At 44.1% G+C, this 17282-nt stretch overlaps 1 protein-coding gene across 1 annotated transcript; it reads left to right on the top strand.

Moving 5' to 3' along the window:
* Positions 1–1493: 1493 nt before the first annotated feature.
* On the top strand, positions 1494–5251 carry LOC141600237 (chorismate mutase 2-like). Its single transcript, XM_074420425.1, has 5 exons — positions 1494–1939; positions 3852–3938; positions 4021–4164; positions 4689–4781; positions 4886–5251. The coding sequence occupies exons 1-5, from the start codon at positions 1736–1738 to the stop codon at positions 5111–5113; spliced, it is 756 nt and encodes a 251-aa protein (XP_074276526.1). The 5' UTR covers positions 1494–1735; the 3' UTR covers positions 5114–5251.
* The last annotated feature ends 12031 nt before the right edge of the window (positions 5252–17282 follow it).

Genomic DNA, 17282 nt, shown 5'->3' with positions numbered 1-17282 from the left:
AGGATGAGCCCTTTCAGCATCATCACCAAGCATCATCATCACCGTCGTCATCATCATCATCATCGTCCTCCCAATCCTCCAAAGCTTTTGGATCGACTTCGGGAGACGGAGACCTAGGGCCCCCAGACCTTATCGGGATGGCATCTAGCATCTCCTCCTCATCAAGACGCGGCGGGGAACCCCCCGGCGCACGGTTACTAGGACCGGCATCAGCAGAAGACATGATTCACAACGAAAACTTAATGAAAAAAATTAAAAATTTGATTGTTTACCTTGAAGAAAAATGCTACGCCGGAGTAACAAGTCTGAAAGCTAGAGAGAAGTTTCGTCAAAGAAGGCTAGAAAGAAGAAAATTTTATAGAAAATGAAATTGGTGGCCAATTTGGGGACTAATCGCCCTATTTATAGGGAAAAACCCGTGAAGAAGGACCAATCGGGCACTGACCCATGAAACGTCGACCAATCAAAGAAAACAGACACGTGTCAGACATGCAACCACGGAATGTCAATCGTTGCAACAGTTGAACGTCAATCAATGCAACAGTGACCAAGCGTCTTCAACACGCCCCTTCAAATCTCTCTGCCTATTCATCTTCCTCAACAAACTCCTAAGGATCTGTTCTCCGCCGGCTACACGATCAACCAAGTTTGTCAGCACCGGCTGGGGGCAATCAAAAGCACACGGCGCTCACAACCTCGGTCTCGGCCAACACCACTTTCTTTTCCACATCTGATGTCCACTACACATCCATGTGAAGGAGGGATATGGTACGGCCTAAGCAGAGCCATGCCGGGGAAGAAGAAGCCGGGGCAGAAAATTTTTACTTGCGCAGAATATACGTTCAACATACATCGGAGCCCATACCACGGCATAGACTACGCTGGGGGCAAATTGATGGGGCATATTCTCGCACCACGACTACCAACATATTGAACAAGGTCAAAGATATCCACAAAGAAGTCAACGGCTTAGACGGCCCTAACCGACGCACTGTCGGCTGTCTCTTGGGTCCGGGGGGCAACCACCTGGGCACACATCCGCGAACTCATATCCAAGACCCCTCGGCGGTGAGTCAACGGGGCCCGCCGGCCTGCCATAGGTCCCTCGGCCGAGGGGTAGATCGTCTTTCCACCGCTAGCCACTTGGCCACTACGTGACAAAAGGTGAAAGTCTATAAATACTCCTCAACTCTCATTGAGGAGGAGATCCACAATTTAACCTAAGAATCACTATTCATCTGGTAATATCTTCCTTATCTCTCTACAATATATACTTCACCAAGTAACACCAACTTATCTCTCTAAGTTTCTCGACTTGAGCGTCGGAGTGAGAGTTCGCTCGGTCCAAAGCCGAGCCTCGCCTTTGTTCATCGTTTGGGAGACCGCAAGGAGGATTCAATTAAAGACGTCATTCTACAAGCACGGGTGGTAACGTATAACTGCTCTGGAATTACACCCGGAACAAAACGTATGGGGTGGGTCATAAGACAAGTAGATCAACCATACTAAACAATATTTTAATCAATATTAAGGAAAGGAGGTTAGGATGATAAGATAGATAGTATTTCTCTTTATAAAAACTCATTACTCTATACCCTCAATTTGGGCAACAAATCTCTCCTTTATTTGTCCATAATCCCCTCTGTAATTCGAACATATTTCTCTTATAACTGGTCATTCTCATCTCATAATCTTACAATAACTACTTAACTTGTTATAACATAAACTTGAAGAAATGGGTAGCAATGGCGTGGATAAACTATCACTAGACTCCATAAGAAAGACATTGATTGAGCTTGAAGACACCATTGTATTCAGCTTGATCGAACGGGCCAAATTTCCTCTCAATTCCCGGGCCCATAAAAATGGATCTTTTCCGGGTATTTGTGGTTCGTTATTGGACCACCTTGTTCGTGGAATTGAAGTTGTTCAATCTCAGGTTAGTTTTTTCTCTGTGACAAAATTAATGTGGGAGATTGCATAAGGGAGAATTGTATTATTGACGTGTCTTATATGATATATTGTGGTGTATTTATAACCTTATATCTTAATTAAGATAACCATAGTTTAGCGAACCCTAATAGTAGCCGACCCTAATAGGTGTAATATCTTACCACCCTCCACCACAATCGTAAAGGCAATACGTACTACGAATTTTAGGATTTGGAGAAATACAAGATAATCATAATTAGTGTGGCTCTAATACCATACTAGATCGCACATGAGCTTGATCCTGTGTTCCACCCGTCGAGGAGGAGAAGGGAGTGTCCACTTTATAAGTCAAATAGGTTCCATCCCAAAACCAATTGGCATTGGGTGGATTAGCTCCTTGGGTTATAAGCTAGATCACTCTTCTCTATTTCTCCGACGTGGAAAACCTACATGTGATTCTTCACCCGCCCCTCACATGTAAGGTCTCCTTTTCGATCGATAGGAACATCATTCGTTTTTTTTTTCAAACCTGTTTCGTCGGGCGGGAACATCGTCACTTTTCGGACCCGCTAAACAGTGGCCTAGTTTTTTGTCGGACGGGAACGTCGTCGATTTTTGGACCTGTCTTCGCCTCACAACCAGGACTAAACCTTAGGCTCTGATACCATGTTAGATCGCACGTGAGCCTCGGCTGTGCACGTCAAGGAGGAGAGAGTGTCCACTTTATAAGTAGAGCTTTATTCTCAACTCTTTGCAATTCTTTTTTTGACACCATTTTTAATGCGTTCCTACGTTAATGAGAGTATCAGATGCACGCGGTCTTGTGCTATGCAAATTACAAAGTATAAAACATGTGAAAATTCTGCACCCCGAAAAATTATTTCTTGGTTCGCCCCTGATTATTTATGCGGGCTATTGAAAATTTTATTTGTCAACTCTTTAATTTAATTTTCCAACTTTTTATCTCTAATACTCCATAACAACTTAAAACTAGAATTATTTATAATTAAAGCCAAAGGACTCAGGAAACACTTGCTTCACATCATTAGTAAGTCTAATTGTAAAAAGAAAGGATAGTGAATGCAAATTGGTGACTTTTATAGTAGAGTTAAATAAAACTTTAGTTTCCTACATAACTAAATCTAAGTGTTATGGTAATGGTGAAGATCATAAGAGTTTCACCCAAGGGGCCTGATCTCAATTCTTATGAGTTATGACCACTTACATTAATTGTTTCGAATAAATAACAATCCCCCGACTTTAAATAAATTGCCCATGCAGGGTTCGAACTTGGGGAGCTAGTCAAAGAAGTGAGACTCCCTAGCCTACTACTGGACCAAGCCATAGACTATTACTCTTTCTGTCTAAGTCAATTGTTATCGTTTGCCTTTTGCATGTCGATGCTCATTTCATTTCTTCAATATTTTTATTTACGCTAGTGCAAAAATTATAAAACTTTGATATTCTTAATGTAGTCACACAAATCAAACAAGATCCCTCATAACTATATTTTATGTTATGTATTGGAAATTATTTTAAATATTCTCTTCCTTTATGTATAGTGATAAAAAAGCAAATGATAACAGTTGACCACAATTGACCGGCCGAGACGGAGGGAGTACTAACAAACAACAGTTCAACTTATCAACAATTCTCTAGAATGGTGGGGACGTGGGGTAACCTAGCACCCTAAATCCAGCCCTGTACATGGGGTTTGAACTCTTTTTTCACAATATTAAAGTTAGTTAACAACCACCAATGTTTCATTCCAATTTAGTTAGATCATTATTTGAGTTGGACTATTTTTGCTAGGATATCGAATATCGATACTAGATTACATGTCCGCAACTATTATTGTTACTTAATACATGCTATAATAACACTGGTACCTCAAATTAATACCACGGCGGTTGTTTCAGGGTGGCAGATACCAAAGTCCAGAAGAAGTTCCCTTCTTCCCAAAAGATTTACCGCCACCTTTAGTAAATCATGGTAAGAGTTCACAGGTGAGTACATTGGCTCCTGTATTTTTTTGAGAAATTTGAAAATGCTAAAACTATATGTCATTGTTGTCCCTTATTGTGACAGGAATTGCCACGTGCTGCATCATCTGTGAGTGTAAATAAGAAGATATGGGAGTTCTATGTTAACCAATTTTTACCACTCTTGGCTCCTAAAGGCGATGACGGAAACTATGCATTGTCTACGTCTTCTGATCTTGTGTGCTTGCAGGTCTGTCATAGATGGATCTTCATATGTTCAGAATTTCCTGTTTTAACTGTTCTAATTTATATTTGCAATGGAGTTAAAGCGCTCACTATTCTTTTGCCCGGAGGTATGATGAAACAGAACTGAATGACCGATTAGAGTTCATGCAACTATTATGAATTACTCGCTATATCTTGGCTATTTGTTTATCTTTGCTTTTAGCATAATATCTCGGAGGGCAATTTTGCTATTGGATGATAAGTGAGCCATGTAACTATATGATTGAGACACCCAAAATGGAAGGTAACAGACGACTAGGACGAAGGGAATATTGGATGGTAATTGTTATTCTCGAGGCAGTTCTAATTATGGGTCTGGGTTTAATTGTAATGAATCAACAAATAGCTGGTTGTATCTCTATCATTATGCTATTTGTAGGAACCTTAAGACGCTATGGTAAATATTGTTCTTTGCTTGTTGAAGTTAATACATTGTTGTTTATTTTGGAGTTATACGGTTATACTAAACAAAAAATGTCCCCTTTTTAGACCTTATCTAGAAGAATACATTTTGGGAAATATGTAGCTGAGGTGAAATTCAGAAGTGACCCACAGGGTTACAGTGCTGCAATTCGTGCAAAAGTGAGCTCTTTCTCTTTACCAAGTTATTATTCAAGTCTCATTTGCTTAACAAAATAGGATAAACATTCACCAACTAGATACGCTTCATGTTTTTGCCAAATCAGGACAAAGACACCCTAATGAAATTTTTGACGGACGAAAAAGTAGAAGCGATGGTAAAGCAACGAGTGGCGAAGAAAGCCATGGTTTTCGGGCAGGATGTCTTCTTGAGTGGTGCTAGCAACAACACGGGCAAGGTCGATCCGGCATTGGTCTATCGACTTTACAACGAGTGGGTTATACCGCTCACCAAAGATGTCGAAGTCGAGTACCTTCTTAGGCGTCTTGACTGATTCCTCTCTGTATTGGATTGAGACATGATGAATGTTGTATTCAGTGAAGACTATCATAAGTCTACTACTTCGTACATGTTAGTGTTATGAATTTTACGTAAATATTTCCTTATTTCTTATATTTCCTAAATTGCGTGCTTATTTCTTGTATTTCCTAAATTGCGTCTTGTAATTATTTTTCCCAGATTAATCTTTCCATAGGTTTTGCATCTTTGTATTCTTTGTTAGATTTAATCCGAATTGAGGCCATAAACTTCATACTAAATTACTCGGTAAAGTGTAGAGCGGAGGTTATTTGGGTCAAAATTTACATAATGACCTAACTGGGTGAGCCCACTTGGTAAGTGATTAAAGTAATGGGCCACGAAGGGGGAATAAGAGAAGGGGAGCCCACTGTTGGAAGCAAGATTGCTGAAAGGTAAATGGGCCAGGGAGCGTGTGAAGAGAAGCAAGACCCACTGGAAGGAAGCGTCCGTGTTTTGGAAGGAAGACAGGGAGAAGTCAGGGAGATCAGGGAGAATGGAGGGAGATGGCGTCTTATGGAAAGAGTTATTATGGAAGTTATATTCTTTCCATAAACGTGGTAGGATACACCTAGGGTTCTTGCCCTATAAATAGCCAAGGAAGCCATCAAAGAAGGACATTCAAGATCTCACACACAATACCTCGTGCTAGCAAAATTTACATTACGTCTCAATTGTATTCATCCTCTCATTCAAAACTAGTGCGATATTTGGCAGGGTACCGTCCCTCCTGCGGTTGTTCCCACATCGGGTTTTCCGCGTCACCAAATCTTACGTGTCAATTTATATTTCGTGCTTTATTTCCTTATTTAAATATCAAACACCAAACGATCAATCAAGTAACCAACGAGTAAGACCGCATTGACCTAATACAACTAACTTGGTAAAAATCACCTAAATAGTTTGGCGCCTACCGTGGGGCATTGTGGTCGTCAATCGTTGATAATCCAAATACGTAATGAATAAGCAATTATCAAAAGCCGTGTCAGGGAGTAGCCAACCATCGTTGCCGCCAAACTCTACTCAAAACCCGGCATCAACGGTGTCAACTCAGGCTCCTGGGCACACCTCAAGAATTGCATCTACGGCAAAAACTTCTTTACCTCCCAAAACTCCTGCTGCCGCAGCCCAAGCCAGATCAGACAAAAATACAACAAGCTCAAGCCTCACCCCGCCACCCAGTCCAACACAAATCCTGCTCACTGGCGTAGAGAACCTTCAGAAGGCCATGGAAAACATGAGAGAAGACCAGAGGAAAGCTGAAGCCGAAACAAGGAAAAGAGACAGAGAGCTCTGGGCACAAATAGACATTCTGAAGCATCAGTCTGTCACATCAGCAAGCAAGGTAGGTGAAGGAAGAGCTCCAGTAGTGGATCTAACACATGGGGCATTAGGCAGCCGGAATCCGCTTCGACAGATACCAGCTGAACTAGTAACAAGGCTAGATCTAGCTATAGTATCATCAAATGAAAGGATAACCTCGCGAGGGTTGGGATACCTCACGCCAGATAGCTGGCAGTCAGCCAACCATGTGGAAGCACGGTCAGGTAGCCTCCCTATGGGTAATCTCATAGCAATCAATCAGATACCTGGCACAGGATCCACGGGCAGCCCGCATGAGGACTGGCAGCAGGGAACACTCGTGACTACAACTCCATTAACTGCCACGACACATAAGAACCTTCAAGAGTTTGGACCAGGAAGCAGTGCGCTGAATCAGTTGGTAGCTGACAGGCGAGCCCCAGACTCGGGAAGCATAACTAACCAGCAATATTTGGAGTTAAGGGAGATGCTAAGTAGGGTCCCAGGATTGCCACCTCCACTTCAAAAGGCGGCACCTGACAGTTATGCCGACTCGCCATTTGTGAACGCCATATCCGTCACAGCCATGCTAAAGGGATTCACAAATCCAAATATGCCTCTCTTTGATGGCACGACAGATCCCTTTGACCATATGAGCCAGTACAAACAGAAGATGATGACAGTGACAACTGTAGGACAAGTCAAGGAGGCTTGCATGTGTAAAGGATTTGGATCCACCTTAACGGGACCGGCACTTCGATGGTTTGTGAGCCTGCCCAATAGGTCGATCTCCACATTTGCTGAATTGGTAAATGCATTCACCCAGCAATTTGCAAGCAGCCGGAAGCCACAAAAGCATGCAGGAGACCTATACAGAATCGTCCAGGGAACAGGAGAAACCATTGGGGAATACAACACCAGATTCAACAACGAGAAGGTGGCAGTTCGGGAGTGTGATATTTCAACAGCAGTAGAAGCTTTCAGGAGAGGCCTATACCATGATTATGATCTATACAAGCAGCTGACTATGTATCCCTGTCACAGCTTCGAGGCAGTGCAGGAAAAGGCAGCTGCCGCAATCAGATTAGAGAAAGACATCCTAGCCAGAGCCAGCCTGCCTAACACACTAAGCGTATCCAGCACCTCAGCTGTAGAAAAGTCAGGAAGAAAGCAATCTACCAGTAAAAGGGATGAAAAGTATAGGCCATATGGAAGGGGAGTCAACAAAATCAAAGAAAATCAGCAACTCCCTACTTTGGCAGAGTATGGATTCACTACAGGCATCGGAGGAATCCTGAAAGCACTCAGGGAGATGGGAGATGGAGTAAGGTGGCCCAAGCCACCAGTAGAAGGACAGGCATGGCGAAAAGATAGCAAGAAGAAGTGAGTTCCATCGTTATATTGGGCATAACACTGAAGATTGTTACACACTACGAAGAGAGATCAAGCGCCTGTATGAGGAAGGAGAACTGAGCCAGCTATTACCACGTGGGGGCAAGTAGCAGGATAAGGTAGGCTCCGCGAAGCCTGCAACTCCACCCACATGCACCAAGATAATAAACTTGATAACAGGCGGCTCAGATCTAAGTGGGTTGACATACTCAGCAGCTAAAAGGCACGCCATTGAGACTAAGGGACATAAGCCAGCAAATTCCTGCAGAATTTCTCACGGTGATCTACCTGTCGTTGCCTTTGATGAAGGAGATATATGTGACGAACGGGAACATCACGATGCACTCATTATCACCCTGTCAATGGCTAACTGTACAGTCAGAAAGGTCCTGGTAGATACAAGCAGCTCAGTTAACCTGATCATGCTGAAAACCATAGAAAATATGGGGTTTAGTGAGAAGGATTTACAGAAGAAAACCATCCCGCTGGTAGGATTCAGTGGGGAGACAGCTAACTCATTGGGCGAGATAGTCATCCCAACCTATGTGGGAGGGGTCAACAAGCAGATCAGGTACCTGGTCATTGACGGACCCTCTACCTACAATGTCATCCTAGGAAGACCATGGCTGCACCAAATGAAAGCAGTCCCCTCAACATATCATCAATGCATAAAATTCCCCACTCCATGGGGGGAAGAAACCATACGAGGAGATCAGGAGGAAGCTAGAGGCTTGAGATGTGAATTCAAGGCAACTAATAACGAAACAAAATACGAGGTTTTGATACTAGAAATGCAGCTAGCTCTGGAGTTGGGAGTCAGGAACCTAAACATATCTAGCAACTCTTTGCTAATAGTCAACTATGTGAATGACGAGTTCATAGCCAGAGACTAAAAAATGATCGCATATTTAAAAATAGCAAATGAGTTAAAACAGAAATTCAAAACCTGCAAGCTCAAGCAGATTCCCAGAGATCAGAATGTAGAAGCAGATGACTTAGCAACTCTGGGGGCAACATTCAAACCAACGGAACTATCCAGCATTCCCATCATGCTGGAGCCTTCTATCCAGAAGGCAGACGAAATAGACAGAGGAGAATTGGAGGATCAGCAAGACGAACTGGGAGTCCAGACAGCTACGGAGGTCAGGGGAGATTCCCAGCCAACTGACCAGCCGCCTGATCAGCTTGCTACACAGGCAGGTGACTGGGACTGGCGGACGCCCTACCTGGACTGGCTGCGTCATAACAAGCTGCCAGACGACAAGAAGGAAGTAAGAGGCTTCAAAATGAAAGCCTCCAGATTTATACTAATTGATGATCTACTCTTCAGGAAATCAGTGGCAGGTCCCTACTTACGATGCCTGGACAAACAGGAGGCACGGACTGTGTTACATGCTCTCCACAGTGGTGAATGTGGAAACCATGCAGAGGGCAGGAGTCTGTCAAACAAAGCTCTCAGACAAGGTTACTTCTGGCCCCACAATGAGGGCAGATACAGCAGAATACGCCCGTAAGTGTGACGCCTGCCAGCGTTCAGCACCAATGATCCATCAGGCAGCAGAGCCCTTACACCCCATGATTTCTCCCTGGCCATTCATGACATGGGGAATAGACATAGTAGGCCTTCTACCTAGAGCCACAGGGAACAGAATATGGATGCTGACGATGACAGATTACTTCTCCAAGTGGATAGAAGCAGAAGCATTCACAGAAGTAAAAGACAAACAGGTCATCTCTTTCATAAAATGCAATATCATCTGTAGGTTTGGCATCCCATCAGAGATCATATGTGACAATGGCTCACAATTCATCTCCAACGATGCCGAGGGATACAGCGCCAGATGGAACATCACCTTGAAAAAGTCAGCTCCCAGGACTCCAAGTCTAACGGGCAAGCTGAGTCTAGCAACAAAATTATCATGGATAATCTGAGAAGGAGGTTACAGGAGTTAGGAGGAAAGTGGGCAGATGAATTGCCACTAGTGTTATGGTCAGACAGAACGACGCCAAAGATAGCAACAGGCTAAACACCCTTCAGCCTGGTGTTTGGTGCGGAAGCAGTCATTCCATCAGAAGTTCTAGTTCCCACACACAGGTATGGATAAATGACAGGGGAACTAAACAATGCAGAGATGGTCCGGAGCCTGGACACAATAGACGAGCTACGAGCAAGTGAAAAGATACGTCTAGCTGCCTACAAGCAGTCAGTTGTCAGGAGTTACAACAAGAATGTGAAAGTCAGGCTCCTGGAGGTAGGAGACCCGGTTCTCCATGAAGTGTTTCAGAACACTAAAAATCGAAAGGTAGGAAAATTCGCCTACAAATGGGAAGGACCATACCAGGTAGAAGGAGTTGTTGGCCATGGTGCATACAGACTGATGACGATGGACGGTCAAATCATACAATGCCCATGGAACATACTTCACCTGAAGAGATATTACTTTTAATAATAAGTAGATTTTAGCCTATAGAGTAATGTACTATGAAAAGCCAAATTATTTTAAAATAAAAAGAAAAATCCGGTAGTAGGCATACTACCAATTTTGTGTCCTTTTCTGATACCTCTGTTTCTTTCAATTTTCAAATAACTATTGGAGTGGTGTGGTCTGACAGCTTTCCGGGACCACAATTGCTCTGGTACCCCATGAGATGGCATCAGGTACTTTGCATCACCCTGATGGACTTTTCTGTTTTCAGGCTTCTCTAAGTGCGTCACTCTGAATCCTAATATCTATGGTACGTTGAAAGTGTATCTAGCAACTGCCAACGCCGGGTGACAAGGCACATGGCATTCCAACATACCTAACCTACTTTCTCCACCAGAAGCATCCTCACCAGACGGACTGTGGAACATATGAAAGGGAGCCTGGTTGACAGCTGAAACGCTTACCCATCTACCCCTGATACCACCCCCTGGACGTAGCTCGCACTAATCGCAATTAATCAGGGCCCCAGCATGCATGCACACATATATGGAACGTAGGGATCTCTAAGCTACCAGAATCCTGCAGCGTCCCATTGGTCCTAGAATGACGATAAACTTGCCTAAATTACGCCCCTGTTGGCTCTAAAACATGATGAACACACATTGCGTCATGAACAAGGTTAAGTAGTCAAAATGCGGCATACGCCTAAATCAGTCAGCAGACTGACACGGTAGCTAGCTGAGTCTAAATCAGCCTTTTCAGGCTGAGGCAACTGGTCTTAATCAGCCTCTAAGGTTGACACGACCACCCCTCCTTACAATGCGGCACATGCCTAAATCAGTCAGCAGACTGACACGACAGTTAGCTGAGTCTGAGTCAGCCTCCTCAGGATGACATGACTCGCCTAAATCAGCCAGCAGGCTGACACAACAACCTCCTAAACTAAGGGAATCAAAATCTAACACTTAAGATATAATCAAACTTGCCAAACTAGGGCAAGAGGTATTTCCAAAATTCGGCCAAAAAGTATGGCCCTAGAGTTTAACCGCCGCTATGGCAAACCAACCAGAAAAGTGTTTAAAAAAAAATTACAAGTCTGCCACCAAAGGGCCAGACTACCAAAAGTTCACTGATATAAAAAAAAAACAACTTCTTAATTTTCGGTCACATTAATGACCTCCACATCTGGCATCTCTTCTGCCTCCTCCTACTGACCATCTATTTCAGGTACAGGACTAGCTTGCACACCCTCAGCTACCACAGCTTCCTGAGCTCCATCAGTAGCAGCATCCTGGGGCAACCCCGCGTCCTCAGCAGTAGCCTGCTTAACTAGCGCAGGAGAGTTCACTTCGCCAACTTCAGGCATCAGGATACTCAGATCAGGTTGAACCGGGTACAGGGTCTCCAACTGCTTTTCTTCTTCTTCATTAGCTTGTTGAGTTGGAAGCTCCTCAAGGGCAGCACGCATCCCGCTGATCTTTCCCCGCCAGGTAGCATATGCAACGATATTTGTGGCCAGGGTGATCAGCTCACTGATCCTCTCCTCAGAACGCTTCAAGGAGTCAGAGAATGTGCTGCAAAACTCCTGGGTGTGAGCTAGCTGATCAGCTCCTTCCTTCAGTTTCTTCTTCGTGTCAGCTAGATCTGCCCTTAGCTCAGCCACCCGTCCTCTCAAATTAGCACGCTGCCTTTCCAGATCAGTGATGGACCCAGTCAGCTCCCTATTTTTGGCGCTAGTAGCACGGCTGGTGGTTTGCACTATGTTGATCATCTTCCTGTTGTAGAGGGCAGACTGAAAAGCCTGGGGGCAAGGAAAACTAAAGTTAGCAGGAATTGAAGATAAGAGACTTATAACAGGTGGAAGACGAAGGACGCTCACCATAAAAGCGTTATGAACATCGTTCTCAGCCATCTCATCGGGAGCAAACTCCTAGAAGGCATCGACCAGAGAAGGAAAAAGCAGCTGATAAATCTCAGGCCAGTACGACACCTTGTCAACATTTCCAAATCCCTCTGGGAAGTGGGCGATGATGCCGCCGCTGGCAGAAGCACGAGGACTGGTAGGAGGAGTAGGAGGATGTCAAGACAGAGGTCTGACCTCCAATGGTTCAGACCTAACAGAACTGGAATGGGTAGGAGGTGACTGGAAGGAGGCAGCAGGGGCGCTCCTCTTAGAAGAAGAAGCCACATCGGGACTGGCAACAGACCTTTTTCTTTTGACGCTCTGGAGGATAGCCTCCACAGGATCAACCTTTGAACCTGTAGACAGTCATTATTTCAGGTGTCAGGAAGAATTAGACAGCCAACAAGGTTGCATGCAAGTAAAGAAGACTTTAGGCAGCTTACCAGAAGACATGCTGTGGGCTAATTGCAGAGGGGTGGAAGAAGAAGCAGGTGAATATCCGGGCAGCAGATCAAGGAACCTCCTCTCAGACAGAGGAATGCAGAACAGTTTGTTGCGAGTGGGAATCGGGGCACCAATGCGGGTTAGGTAGCAGGGACCTGCACGAAAAGGACAGAGTAAGCCAGTAAGCATTGAGATGAACAAACCAGGCGTCAGGAAAGCTACTTACTCGAAGTAATAATCCATTTCTCGAAGATATAGTCAGCAGGCGGCTGGATAGAAGCCTTCCTCACGTAGAAGAAGTCTTCAAACCATTTCTCATCCCTAGATTTTGACACGTGCTTGAAGGGGGTCTCGCCAGAGCCCCAAAGCGAGAACTGGCCCCTCCCCAGGGACCTGATATCATACATATGGGCCAAATCGCCCAGAGAGATGGAGTTGCCAGAGTTCTCACATGCAGCTAAAGTGTAGAGGAGAACCCTCCAAACGGTGGCAGAAATTTGTGCCATAGCAAAATTGTTGGTAAAAATGAAGTCTTGGACATGTTTTGGAAAGGGGAAGCGTAGACCATATCTAAACGAGTATAGATATAGAAAAACCCACCCTGGACGGATGGCATCAGCCTTTTAACCCGGTTCAGGGATGACTATCTCAACCCCATCACCAAGGCCGAGCATACCCTTGATTAGGGGAATATCGGCGGGAGTCAGGGCAGAGTCATAGTCGTGGGGGTGAGTAAAAAGATTTCGCGAAGGAAAGACGGGGTCTGGATTCCGATCAGAAGGAGTGGAGGTCAAAGAAGAGTGTCGGGTTTTTCCCATGGTGGAAAAGAGAAAAGGAGAATTAAGGAAAGAAGAGAAGGGAGAAATACCTGGTGAAGTGGACGGCAAGGATGATGCAGGGTAGCCGGCGAGGAAAAAGAGAGGGGAGAGTGAGGATTTAGGAGAGGGAGAGTTTTATGGGGAAAATGATTGTGTGATTAATGAAGTGAAGAGGGGAGTTGGGGTTATAAAGAAGGAGAGAGAGAGAGAGGGGCGTGAGAAATGATGAGGTGGGCGGCAGCGTAATGATGAGTGCATGGGGGGAAATGTAAATGATGGCTTAGGGGTTTAATTCAACTGCGTAAATTCCTTGTTCGACACCTTAAGACGTACCTCGCAAGGAATTGGGGGCAAACTGTTTGGGTTAAAATTTACATAATGACATAACTGAGTGAGCCCACTTGGTAAGTGATTAAAGTAATGGGCCACGAAGGGGGAATAAGAGAAGGAGAGCCCACGGTTGGAAGCAAGATTGCTGAAAGGTAAATGGGCCAGGGAGCGTGTGAAGAGAAGCAAGGCCCACTGGAAGGAAGCGTCTGTGTTTTGGAAGAAAGACAGGGAGAAGTCAGGGAGATCAGGGAGAATGGAGGGAGATGGCGTGTTATGGAAAGAGTTATTATGGAAGTTATATTCCTTTCCATAAATGTGGTAGGATACACCTAGGGTTCTTACCCTATAAATAGCCAAGGAAGCCATCAAAGAAGGACATTCAAGATCTCACACACAATACCTCGTGCTAGCAAAATTTACATTACGTCTCAATTGTATTCATCCTCTCATTCAAAGCTAGTGCTATATTTGGCAGGGTACCGTCCCTCCCGCGGTTGTTCCCACATCGGGGTTTCCGCGTCACCAAATCTTACGTGTCAATTTATATTTCGTGCTTTATTTCCTTATTTAAATATCAAACACCAAACGATCAATCAAGTAACCAACGAGTAAGACCGCATTGACCTAATACAACTAACTTGGTAAAAATCACCTAAACAGAGGCATACCTGATTACATGACGAAAGTTTCGGATGAACCGCCTGAAGGTACGGTCTTCGGGATTAGGTTTTCTAATACACATATCAACAGAATCTCTCTACTGATGGGACGCGGGGAGATTAGGTTATTGGGTGCTACCAGAGACCATAACTCAGGTGACTATATATAGTCTCCACAGTCTAATGCGTCCATCATGCATTAGCGAACTTAATGAGTATGTACACTTGGATAATAGACCAACCCATACTTTTTCAGACGTATATAAATAATAAGCTCATATTATATATACCACATTGGATCACCTTATTTTGGGCTAAACTTAATTGATACTGCATAAATAAAATTAGTAACTTATTTTGGGCTAAACTTAACTGTGATACCCCATAATTTTAGGACATAGAATATTACTTGGAAGGATGACATACAATATTATTTAGTTAGCGTAGCGGGAAAATGCAAAGGTAATGACAATAATATTGTTTAATATACTGATAGGTATAGGTGATACTGATAGGTATAGGTGTATTGTTAAGGATTATACGATGTTATTATTGATAGTCTTATGTTCGGCCCATATAGCCCACATTGTAATCTATTTAAACATGATTCCGACTCAATAATACGATACAACTTCCCTTTCATTGTCTCTTAACATGGTATCAGGTTCTCAGGTTCTCTCACAACCCTAAAAAAAAAACAAAACTAAAATCCTAACACGAAGATCATCAAAGCCGCCACTATGGCCGGTGACGACAAAGACCCACCAAAGCTCGATTTCTCTAATCCTTACTACCTCGGATCCGATGACGTTCCGGGCGCTAAAATTTCTCACGTCACTCTTCGTCGCGACAATTACGACGATTGGCGAAACTCCATGAAAATGTCCTTGAAGTCTCGTCGGAAGTTTGGATTTGTTGATGGCTCAATTAAAAAGCCGACTGATAAATTTGATCTTGATAATTGGGAGGTCGTTCAATGCACGATTATTTAATGGATTCGAAATACCATTGATCCCTCCTTGCTACATACGATCTCCTACGTTGAAGATGCGTCGGTCCTTTGGGCAGAATTGGCGGCGCAAATTTCTGTTCTTGATGGGTCGAAAATACACGGCCTCAAGACTCAATTACGTGACTGTCAACAAGGCAAAGGTATGGACGTTACGACATATTTTGGTAATTCGAAATCGTTGTAGGATGCCCTTGTCGTTCATGAACCTCCTTTTGCTTGTAAGTGCGGAAATTGTGCCTGTAATATCGGTCCGGATGCTATAAAGCGATTAGATAACGAGCGCATGTATCAGTTTTTAATGGGTCTCGATCCGTCTTTGTATTCCAGTGTGCGCTCGCAACAGCTACAACTTAACCCTCTTCCCTCCCTTAGTCGTGCCTATCGGGTTGTACTTCAAAAGGAGCGACTACGCACTTCCCCTACTCCCGCTGTTGATGTCTCGGATGTGATTGCTTTTGCCACCCCGGGTACGAATATCGATTGGAGGGTTCTGCGTGATCAAGAGAGGGGCGAGTGTAGCAGGTTTTACTGTAATTTTTGTGAAACCCGAGGTCATGACACAAATAACTGCTATATCAAGTCTCAAAAGTTTCCTGATTGGTGGGGCGATAGGCCGCGTACTTTAGCTGAACTTCGTCGTGCTCGCGGTAAGGCAAGGGGTTCTGCTCGCGGTTCTGATTCTGGTACGGCTCACGGGTCTGGGGCGGCTGGTTCGGGTACTGGACAGGGCTCGAGGTCTGCTGGGTCTTCTGGTGGGAGTGTGTCTGGTGACACTCCATCGGTGCAGGCTCATTTTGTTCATTCGGGTGTCTCGACTAACACCACCTTTGTCTCAGATCGATTAAGTGGTATGTTTTTCTGGATTTTAGATACAAGTGCCTCTAATCATGTCACGGGAAATTCCTTACTCGATACTTGAAAGCGTACTTCACAAGAAATTTGGGGCGAACTGTTTGGGCTAAAAATAGCATAATAAAGAAGGCCCATTTGATAAAATAAAGATTACGAAAGAAGTGATGAGGAGGAAGGGAGCCCGCGGTTAGGAAAAGGGGAAACGGGCTTGAGAAGGATTAAGAGCCCGTCATAGAAGGTGCCCATGTTAAGGAAAGGAGTGTCAGGGAGAAGTTAGGGAGAAGTTAGGGAGATTGGGGAGAATTGGCAAGGGAGTCCGGGTTTGGAAAGAGTCCTTATTGAAATTATATTCCCTTTCCATATTCAAGGTAGAACATATCTAGGGTTCTTATCCTTGTGGACAGCGGGCCGCCCACGGGGGCGCTTGGTGAAAACGAAACAAGCGTTTGCATTTTGTATGGAGTCGCCACCAATTTTTATGGGAAATTGGAACCGTTCGAATACCTCGTGTCATGTCAAGACACAAAGTAAAGACATGAACACTAAGCAATCGTTACCCTTAGCATTCTATGTCTAGAATGACTCTCGTGGATGCCAATGAACACGGGTGTTCACAGATATCTGGAGTAAGGGGTGAGGGTACGTATTAGGAAGCTCTTTTGATCGAACACCTAATCCCGCCCGCCTCGATAGCGGCCTCTACTAATGATTAGGGAAGTTATTCGTACTTGATATATCGTCGGCTATATTCATGCAATGCAACATCCAAGTTTTAATCCTAGCATGTGAGAATTAATACTAAGTCGGTTGACACGTAATTAGCATACAATTGGGTCGAGGTTGGATTTAATGCTCATTTACATGTGAAAACATACAAGCAATAAAAGAAATACAATAATTATAAATTACAATAATGAAAATTACAATAATTACAATGGAATAGGCGATTTATGTCGAAAATACCTTTAAAACGGATAATTTGAGAAAACGAATGAAAGAATAAAATTA

Source organism: Silene latifolia, chromosome 9, assembly GCF_048544455.1.
Source record: "Silene latifolia isolate original U9 population chromosome 9, ASM4854445v1, whole genome shotgun sequence".
Classification (NCBI taxonomy): domain Eukaryota; kingdom Viridiplantae; phylum Streptophyta; class Magnoliopsida; order Caryophyllales; family Caryophyllaceae; genus Silene; species Silene latifolia.
The sequence above is the reverse complement of the archived record's forward strand: the minus strand, read 5'-3'. Positions and strand labels throughout refer to the sequence as shown.